The 11267-nt window shown below is 36.0% G+C and overlaps 1 protein-coding gene across 1 annotated transcript; it reads left to right on the forward strand.

Moving 5' to 3' along the window:
• The first annotated feature begins 1200 nt into the window (after positions 1-1200).
• LOC113051866 (paraplegin-like) lies at positions 1201-11177 on the forward strand. Its single transcript, XM_026216023.1, has 17 exons — positions 1201-1368; positions 1604-1703; positions 1832-1915; positions 2844-3085; positions 3189-3328; positions 3443-3545; positions 3658-3783; positions 4447-4609; positions 4701-4874; positions 5304-5428; positions 6024-6126; positions 6215-6325; positions 6442-6557; positions 8130-8286; positions 9688-9851; positions 9992-10069; positions 10502-11177. The coding sequence occupies exons 1-17, from the start codon at positions 1201-1203 to the stop codon at positions 10715-10717; spliced, it is 2370 nt and encodes a 789-aa protein (XP_026071808.1). The 3' UTR covers positions 10718-11177.
• The last annotated feature ends 90 nt before the right edge of the window (positions 11178-11267 follow it).

Genomic DNA, 11267 nt, shown 5'->3' on the forward strand with positions numbered 1-11267 from the left:
AGTGAACAGAGCTGCACCGTAATTGTTTATCCCGTCTTAATTCAGATTTATGTAAAAATGTCGAGTATTGCTATCTTCAGCATACTTTATACAAACTGTTTGCTGGTTAAGGATTCCGAGCTCTTCAGCCACAACACGATTTGCTTTCCTTTACCGTTGTCTGGTTAATATATATATATTGGATGTATTGATTTTTGTTTTATTTTCGATTTGACGTCACACGTCTCAACCGTGCCACCGACTTCTTGGCGAGCAGAATAACGCAATGGCTCCCTCTGTTGAATCTGTCTGAGACATGGCCTTAATTCTCGGCCGCCTTGTTATTCTAATATGTTCTGTTCTCACTTCCTATCCCAACACAAAATACATCTGAAATCAAACAGGCCCATACCTTTCAGTACAGTAAGGATGTCATACATGTTCTATGACCTATTGATTGCCAATAAAGTCCAATTACTGTACCTACACATAGGAGCCTGATAAAAAATACTTAAAATGCTTTTGCATCTGAACACTCTCTCTCTCTCTCTCTCTCTCTCTCTCTCTCTCTCTCTCTCTCTCTCTCTCTCTCTCTCTCTCTCTCTCTCTCTCTCTCTCTCTCTCTCTCTCTCTCTCTCTCTCTCTCTCTCTCTCTCTCTCTCTCTCTCTCTCTCTTCTTTATATATATATATATATATATATATATATATATATATATATATATATATGTATGTATACCTAGACTGTATTTATTTTTGCGCTATATCTACATTTTTTTTACATCAAATTACAGTCGTTACAACTGGAACTTTTTGTAGTTTTTTGGGATCCATAAACGTGCAAGTAGAACTACACTTCCCGTCAGCCCGTTCTCGAGCTATTTCTGTCCCGATTGGCTGATTCCGAAGTTGAAAGTTGAAAAGACATGTTTTTCAAGCCCGTACGGTAAACAGTATTCGAGTTCACGGCTTTACAGCATTGTAATAGCCTTGTAATTGTATAATTTAAGACAGTTTCCCCCCGCATTTTGTTTGTTCTGTATGATTCAGATATATTCGAGCAGAAAACGCGCTTGTTGTTTTACAGCAGTGTTGGATAAGACCTGCAGACTCACTATGACAGCTACGTGATAGCAACTCTTAAAGAGGTCACATTAAAGACTGCCATTTATTTTGGAATAGTATGTTTTGAACCAAGCGACGCGATAAACCAGCTTTTAATATGGCAGCGCTACTTTGGCAGCGCGGAAGCAGATGGTACGACAAACGGGTTTGGTCGTTATCGTCTCGTTTCAGTTGTTTTCAAGCCAGCAGAAAACTGTACAATGTGACTTCATGCTTTCATTTAATGACTCCAAACAAACGAGATCTAACATCGGGAAACATTCAGGTGGGTTATTTAAATTCAGAATAAGCACTGTGTAAACTATTTGTTCATTTAATATTCATAGCAAGGAGGTTTGACTCAAGTCCCGTGCTGATGTAATGCTGACTAACACAGTTTATACCATTTTTTTTTTTTTTTTACTAAACTGAAGACATGGATCATAATAATAGCAAGTAATCTATGCGATTATGCATGACCTTGATGTTACTTTGGTGATTAACCAAGTTCTTTTTAACAGAATATTTTGACAAAGCCATTGATCCCGAGGCTTCTAGGACTTGATTTCCACTGTCAGCACAAATTGTTCACAGATCCTGTGAAACTGTGGAAACTATTAGGTATTACATTTAATTGATTTATTTGGCCAGATAAAGTTTTGATGCAGAACTTTTGACTTCTGAATCTTGATGCTTTTTCTGTATTATGTTGCATAGCATAATTCAAATATTTTTTCCACATCTGTCAGGCACTACTCATTATTTCAGTACATCCAACAGAAGACATGAAAAGAAAGAAGGTGGAAAAGGGAAGACCCCAGAGGAGGAAGAAGGTATTTGTTGAAGAAAGTAGTTTGTAAACTACTTTCTTAATGCATCTAACTGTGAATAATTCGTTCATGTATGCTTAATTAATTTTTTTTTTACATTTTACAAAAATAAACATTTTTTCTTTTTCAATAATTTGCTACATTTGAAAGTGCCTCACAATAAAGATCAAAAGATTTGTCGCTACTTTGGTTTCCTCATGATTTTATTTATCTTCATAAAGGCATTTTAAATCCTTATTAAAAGTTTTTTTTTTTTTTTTTTTTTTGTCAAACTTGTTTAAATAACATTTTAAATGTTGGAATATATATTTTTTTTAAATATAAAAATAATCTTATTTTAAAATATGAAACAGCCGTCAGTAAGTGGCAGCAAGTCTCTGTCTTAGTGAGTGAGTGAGTCATAGTATTATTCATTTAAAAGATTTGTTGCAAATGAAGCTAGTTACCATGTTTATGAATTGGTTGTTGAATCATTCACTCAGATCATATATTCTAATATAGGAACAAAACACTGCTGTGTGTTTCTCAAAGGCGTGTATTCAGATTAGAATATACTTCTGAATGCTATACTAATAGGCTAAATCGTGCAGTGAAAGCATGTTTTTGTTTGGTTTCTACAATATGAGCTACATACTCAATAATTTCATTGACAATAACGGTGTTATTGCACACTATGTTTATTGCACACTCCTACATTGCCCTGCTTGTTAGGTGGCTAAAGTTGATTCGAGTTGGAATTATTTTATTTAGAGAACATGAAGTGATTTGACAAACATGGAATTGGCACAGTTATGTGGACATGAGGTTGACTGGGACAACTGTCAATAATGCAATTTGTTGACCAGTCGGACGCATGTAATTCAGACATGCAGATATACTTTTAATTCCAGATTTTTTTAATTCTTGCTTTGCTTCATTGGTTATTCCCTAGAAGAGAAAAAGAGACGAGAGCAGGAGGACCAGATGTATAGGGAGCGACTGCGCACACTCTTTATCATCGCTGTCATCATGAGCTTGCTCAATTCCATCAACACCAGTGGGGGGAACATATCCTGGCATGATTTCATAAATGAAATGTTGGCCAAAGGGGAGGTGTCACGAGTACAGGTGGTTCCAGAGAGTGACATTGTGGAGATCTACCTTCACCCTGGCGCAGTCATCTTCGGCAGACCTGTAAGTCACTTCACATACAAGTGCCACACTTGATTTTTAAATAATTGTAATCATTATGGTGCTAACAGTTCTAGTTTCACTAATGTCCTGTTGTCTGTTGTAGAGACTTGCCCTGATGTACCGAATGCAGGTGGCCAACATTGACAAGTTTGAGGAGAAGCTGAGAGCAGCAGAGGAAGAGCTGAATATAGATACCAGAGACCGAATACCAGTGACCTACAAGCGCACAGGCTTCTTCGGGAAGTGAGTAATTTAGACCTTCCACAGAGCATAAAATCCTGGCAAGTTGAAAAAAAGATTTCAAAACGACTGTTGGCATAACAAAGTATGACTGGATCAACTTCTTGTCCTTCACAGTGCTCTTTATGCACTTGGGATGGCTGCCATTGGGGTTGCAATTCTCTGGTACATCTTCCGACTGGCAGGAATGGGTGGGAGAGATGGCGGCTTTAGTGCATTTGTAAGTCAAGATTCCTTCATTTACATTTGTTGTAGAATTGTTGTAGAATTGTACATTTAATTATTATTATTATTATGTTTTCTGATGTCAAATAATCTGCCTGCTCCACCAGAATCAATTAAAAAAAGCCAAATTCACTATTGTCGATGGGAAATCGGGTAAAGGTGTAAACTTCAAAGATGTTGCAGGAATGCACGAGGCCAAAATGGAAGTCAAAGAGTTTGTGGACTATCTGAAGGTAAGGGCATCGGAAAGTTAGGCCCAGATCTTTATTTCTGCAGATGTGACAATCTTTAGTTATTCATGCTATATATATATATATATATATATATATATATATATATATATATATATATATATATATATATATATATATATATATATATCATGTTTTATTTTTATAAAAAAAAAAAAAAAGAATGTAAGATTCCAAATTTTTAAAACAAAAATTACCATATTATCACAGGAACATTTACCATATTATCATAGAAAATATTTATCACACACCCATAGAGCAAACTGACTTTGGTAGCACTCTATTTATTTCAGTGTTGACATTTCTATACATTTAAGTTCTTCAAGTTTTTCTTATTATGTATGTCTTTATTTTTGGAGTTGCTTAAAAATATAAAGTTCTTGTGATTAGTACAATTATTGTTTCAGTCAGTTTTCTCTTTCAGGTCAGCTGCTGTCATGACAGAGCAAAAGATGTAACTGTCAACTTGTTTATAGCTAGCTATCTTAATAATAACACATGTAGTTTAATTGTACAGATGTTGGTGGTGACTTTATCACTCCCTTGAGTTCTTCGATTGCTACTACGTAATGCAGAAATACATATTGTTTCAAAGAGGGCACTGCATTTTATCTTTTTTGTTTGTTTGGTGTTTGTTTTTTGAAGAATCCGGATCGATACCTTCAGCTTGGGGCCAAGGTACCTAAAGGCTCTCTGCTCCTGGGGCCCCCTGGCTGTGGTAAAACTCTGCTTGCTAAGGCAGTGGCAACAGAGGCTCAGGTGCCCTTCCTTGCCATGGCAGGTTCAGAGTTTGTGGAGGTGATTGGAGGTAATTCAGTACAATAAACTCTGTATATTTAATAGTCCCAACGCATTTTCAGATCTTCAAATTGAAATCTGAAGGATATTTCCTCACCCAGGCCTTGGTGCCGCAAGAGTGCGAAGTCTATTCAAAGAGGCTCGTGCTCGAGCGCCGTGCATCGTCTACATCGATGAGATTGATGCTGTGGGAAAGAAACGGTCCACAAACATGTCTGGGTTCTCAAACACAGAGGAAGAGCAGACCCTTAACCAGCTACTTGTGGAGATGGACGGTAATAATAAGAGATGTGCAAGTTATAATGGAAATACTATTTGTTTAAATAAAATAGTTTTTTTTTCACATGTTTTGCTATATATATATATATATATATATATATATATATATATATATATATACATACACATATATTAAAAGTAGTTCTTTAATATGTGTATATTTGAAGTGGAAAACAAAAAACATTACCTGTTTTGTTTTTTCTCCTGGATGCACAAGTGTTTGCCATTGTAACACGGTAACAGTAATACCTTGAACCTTGAATGTGCTGACCTAACTTTTACTTGTGGAATTATTTTTATAATGGGTTATTGAGTTGGTGCTGCACTGCCTATTTATTCAGTTGATTTTAATGTCTGCATAGGCTGATATGATCTGCACATGACTTTATGAGATTATCAACATATTTACCTTCTCACCTTTAAAGGAATGGGTACCACAGATCATGTGATTGTCCTGGCCTCCACTAACCGGCCGGATATTCTGGACAATGCACTCATGAGACCAGGCAGGCTTGATCGGCACATATTTATAGACCTGCCAACTCTTCAGGTAATGAATGTTCAAAGTACTTAATTGGGGATATATAGCAGCTATATGGACTGGTTCTTTCTATTGTTTTTAAAAGACGTTTCTCAACAAGGCTTAATTAGTAAAAGTAAAAACTGTGATATTGTGAAATATTATTACAATTCAAACAACAGTTAAACAATTGCAAGTAGTATTTAATTTATTCCTGTGATGGCAAAGTTGAATTTTCAGCAGCCATTACATCAGTCTTCAGTGCTGTCATATGCTGATTTGCTGATTTTTTTTACATTTTTATGCTGCTTAATAGTTTTTTGAAAACCATGATACATTTCTATTTCATATTTTGGTGCTAATTATAATGATAATACTTTAATTCAGCAAGGATGCATTAAATTGATCAAAAGTTAAAGTAAAGACATTTAATGTGTTACAAAACATTTCAAATGAATACTGAACTTTATATACATCAAATAATCTTTAAAAAACTGCATCAAACATATGAGGCAGCACACATGTTTTCAACATTGATAATAATAATAATAATAATAAGAACTGTTATAAATAAATGAGCACTGAATCAGCATCCTGAGGTTTCATGTGATCATGTGTGTTCTAGGAGAGAAAGGAAATCTATGAGCAGCACCTGAAGATCCTGAAGCTTACTCAGCCGGCACACTTCTACTCCCTGCGTCTGGCAGAGTTGACACCAGGCTTCAGTGGTAAGTGTTGTTTTGACCATGTGACTATATTATCTCTTGACACCATATCCTGCCACAATTGCCCTTTGTGCATTGTTCCTATTTTCAGGGGCTGACATTGCCAACATCTGCAATGAAGCCGCCCTTCATGCTGCCAGAGAAGGCTACAAGTCTATTGACACCTTTAACTTTGAATATGCTGTGGAGAGAGTCATCGCAGGTATTCGGCTCCTAGATAGAGTTGAGCTTAAATAGTATACTCTGATATTGCATTACAGATTTCTACCCAATCAGCTTCCTTTGTTGGATCTGTTTGATGTTCTGTGTGACCTTTAGGGAGTGTGAAGAAAAGTAAAATCTTATCTAAAGAAGAGCAGAGGGTGGTGGCTTTTCATGAGTCTGGTCATGCATTAGTGGGATGGCTGCTAGAACACACAGAAGCTGTCATGAAGGTAAGCAGCATGCTAAGCTAAAAGGGATTATTTTTGTGCTATATTCCTAAGTCTTTTAAAAAACGATAATATACAATAGATTCATGTGAGGGACAGACCAAACATATGGTTGTTAAAAATATTGGCATTTAGATATTTGTGTGAACTTTCCCTATAGGCCTGTTAAGGTTTGGGCATCAGAAGAGGAAAAAGGAATCGCAAGCATGTTGTTAATGCCGGATCACATATCAAATTTGTCAGATTCACTGTATCGGTAAAATGATTTAGAGTTGTAAATAAAGATTACTGGAATAGGTTTTACATGAAAATACTATTTCAGTCTGTATTAGGGCTGTCACTTTTGTGAAAAAATCATTTTCGATTTTTAAGACATAAGTGTTCGTTGAATCGATTGTAAAATCGATTTTCCATGTCTTAAAAAAAAAAGTTGTTTCCTTTTTCAACGTCAAATAAGGGACGAACATAAAGAGAGCGCTGGAAATGCAAAAGTCAGCAATATTTCTTATTTACTGGCATGAAGTGCAGAATAACAAACAACAACAGGAGTGCAACATTCTCGAAAAAAAAATATTTATGCAGAGGGGACGGCTGCCATAACAAAAGAAAAACATCACTGCAGGCTTCAACCCAGCTGCATTTATGATTTAGGCAATTCAAAAATCTCCAAGATTATTTTAAATAATGATTCAATGCATTTCAAACAACTGTTCAAAAAAATGCAATTTTAAATGGACCTGCGAAACAGGCCATGTGTGTTTTTTTTATTGAATGTAACCGACACTTAGGCTGGGTGGCACTAGGCAGGCATATTGAAATTTGCAAAAAGTTAAAAATTTATTGGACAGGAAAACAAGTCGATCAACGTTTTCGGGGTCCAGAGAATTTTCATCTTCGGGGGTTTATTCACTATATGTCCAGCTGTTGAGAAGACGCGCTCTGACCGCACTGATGTCCCAGGGACACTCAGGTACAGCTGCGCAAGATGGGGGTATTACTGCCAATTTTCCACCACAAAAGCAGGTCGCTGTCAGCTTGCAATGGTCCTTTTCATAACTCAGAATCTCCTGTAATTAGATGCGCGAATGAGGCGAATTCACTTCTACCATGCCGCCTCCAGACGCGCGTAAACGGGTCTTTAAATTGACTTATTAACATTGAAATAATTTGTGCCAGTCGCTCTATTCGCGTTTGGTGTGAACAATAGGTCGCTTTCGGCGTCACTGGGTCTTATAGGCGCGTAAAATTGCTGGTATTTTCTGTTTGTTTGTGAGTTTTGTTACATTTATATTTTTTTTATTGTTTAATTATTTTAAAATTAATAGTGTACATATTTGGTTAAAATTGATTCCCTATTTTCATTTTCGAAACTTTTTTTGGTTGGTCCGATCGATTGTGCAATAAAAGTGACAGCCCTAGTCTGTATACTTCCAAATTTTGTGTTTAATTTAGTGTGTTATTGGCTGTTTCTTTAACATATGTATTAATAGCAATTTCTGAGTCCAAATCATTTAACAATTTATTAATATACCTTTAATATATATATTTATTTTAATCTGTGAACTTGTTCTCTAGGTTTCAATTGCTCCCAGGACGAATGCTGCTTTGGGCTTTGCTCAGATCTTGCCAAAGGATCAGTATTTATTTACTAAAGAGCAGCTGTTTGAGAGGATGTGCATGGCTTTGGGTGGACGAGCCTCTGAAGCCATCACCTTCAATAAGGTCACTACAGGTATGACATCTACTCACATCTAATCTGACAACACACCATCAAGGGGAGCGTTATGAATACATATTAGAGAAACAGAACTAGCTGAAAGAATAGTAATTAGTAGTGTCGACCGATATATCAGCCGATATTTGACATTTTTCAAAAATCAGCAACGGCTTATATGTTTTTCTGCTTGGCTGATGTGTTTTAGCTGGGACTTTTATTTTGACGGCTTTTATATTAGGCCTATTAGTAATGGAAAGGCTAACATTATAATTCTTTCTCATTTGCCATCAGCATTAAGCAAATACACAGTTATATAATTTAAACAAATCTTTGAATGACTAATGAACATTTAATTTCACAAACCTTGCAAACTTAGTCAGATCCAGCTGTGAGATCTTGTGAAGGGTGTATGTGTATCCAGCATGATCTCGTGTTCTCTGTGTGATGGTCGGTGCATGTGAATTGATTTCTATAAACTATAAACTCATGATTTCAAATTATGCTGCGCTTTATGCATTTACCCACTGTCGTATTCATGTAATTTTCACTGTGTGCTGTGTGTAAAATGAGGGTTACCCTGGCTTTATTTGAAAAATATGATTCCCAGTGCACACAAACTTCCCAGAATAGTGCCGTTTGTTAACCTGTTAACTGTCACTCACGTTTTTGAAGATAGACTTGAATGTGCATGATACAAACCAAAATTTTTATAATTCATGACTGAAAACATTTTCTAACATGATTTTGATGTGCCATTTACATGGTAATGCAATGTCTGATTTTAAAATGGGTTTTAAAGGATGAATTTTGAGATTTTATGTTTTCAAGTGATATATAACTTCTGATGATTTATAAAATGTGATAGAGAAAAAGTTAATGAGGAAGTCTTTTTTTTAAACAAAGGTCAAAACTCCTGTTATAATGTAGATTTCTGAGGGTGCACTCTTGTCGTAAATTAATCTATTACCTTTCCTACATAATTTTTAACAAAAAATATTGGTAAAATATATATTTGGAAGTCTTAGACCTTTCCAACGATATATAGTTTGTCAATATTAGAATAGACTTGATTGTAATATAGTATAGTCAACGTAGGCGGGGTGACATTTAACAGGTTAAAGTGTTTACTTTATATATATATATATATAGAATAGGATGTTTATTCAATGATTTAATGAAACTGCTGGGATTTTCATTTATTATGTTCTATATACGCATTATACATAGCTCCAGTGAGACAAAAATATTAGAATGTAGCCTTCAGGTGCCCCCTGGAGGACAAATGCATATTGATGAGTAAGAAATGGTTATTTGCTAGGAACAGTTGTATACCCAGTGGTACAGATGCAGACCTGACCTCGTGAATATTTACAGGTAGTATTAGACACTCGATAACTTCGATAAAAATCATCGTAGGTGCTCAGGATGATCTGAGGAAGGTGACCCGTGTGGCCTACTCCATGGTGAAGCAGTATGGCATGGTTGCCAGTGTAGGCCAGGTGTCCTTCCCTGACTCCGAGGATCAGCGGGGTATTGGGCGGAGACCATTCAGCCAAGGACTCCAACAGCACATGGACCATGTGAGTGAAAGAACATACTAACCTGCTTCTTGTTCTACTGGAGTGTCATGGGAGATGTGATGTTCCAGAGGCCTCTGTAGGGGTTAAATATCTGTTGTCTTGAATTTGTGTCTGAATATTTTCCTTTCTCTTGTGTTCAGGAAGCTAAGATTCTTATAGCACAAGCCTACAGGAAAACAGAGAAATTGCTTTTGGACAACAGAGACAAACTTATTCTGGTAAGATTTATCACTAACCTATTAGCATAGCAGGACAATCAAGGGCCAAATTCATGAAAATCTATTTCTATTTATTTCTATATCTATTTATTTTAATATGTTTTATAATAAAAAAGCAATTAAAAAAAAAATCTTATGCATGTTTCATGAATGTGGCTCCAGATCATTTTAGCCGATTCATTTTTATTAAAATGTTCTCATAATTTTCATAATATACTTGTTGATGTCTTGTTACAGCGCTTCAGTGTTTTTAAAATAGCTTTTTAAGTAGTCACTGCAGCTTCTCTTTTTGTAATTTCTATTCTCTTACGTAAACGTAAATCTTTCACAATCAGTTTTTTTTTTTTTTTTTAGCTTTAGGTAAGTTAGGTAGAAAATCCTCATAGCACTTGTAGGAGTTGTTGCATTGCTCTTGTTTGCTATGGCTTTCAGCTGGCTAATACACTGCTGGAGAGGGAGGTGGTCAACTATGATGACATTGAGGCTTTGCTGGGACCTTCTCCGTTTGGACCCAAAAAGATGATTGCCCCTCAAAGCTGGGTGGAGGCTGAAAGAGACAAGCAAGACACTGGTGAAGAAGAGCCACGGAGACCCCAGAGACCACACCGCAAAGATAAAGATGATGACATCAACCTGAGCCCGGCGTGAGCTCTGCAACGCATGCAATCACATTCACGGTCTTTAATGGACACACCTGAAAGTCCAAGACTGGAGCGGCTACCTTTGAGGATCAGTCTGATTTTCAAAATTGTGCTTTTAAGGGTTTACCTTCTATGCTGATCTTTGACCAGTAATTATATGTTAAATGTCTTAGAACATTTGATTTAAAAAACAAAAGCAGCTTACAAGCATCAATCAAGCGTTGAAGAGTAATATCCAAAGTGTTTTTCTCAATAAGGTAGATTTCACTTAAAGAATTATTCTGAATCCTTTGAGAATTGCACAAAATGTACTGGATTTAAAACAGTAATTGTGCTTTTTGAGCTTCTTTCCAGGCCATACAGATCAGCTGTTAGACCAGGTGAGCTTTTGCCAGTGGGATGTCTGAAGTCATCTTGGGATGACGGTGGATATTTTGCACCATATGCAATAAATTATTCCAATTGTGTTGAATGTCAAAGAGTTTTTATTTTACAAATTGATAAATAATAAATGTTTTTTGTCAGATGACTAAATGTTGTTTTTGTTTTATTATTAT

The sequence above is a fragment of the Carassius auratus genome, chromosome 32 (genome assembly GCF_003368295.1).
Source record: "Carassius auratus strain Wakin chromosome 32, ASM336829v1, whole genome shotgun sequence".
Classification (NCBI taxonomy): Eukaryota; Metazoa; Chordata; class Actinopteri; order Cypriniformes; family Cyprinidae; genus Carassius; species Carassius auratus.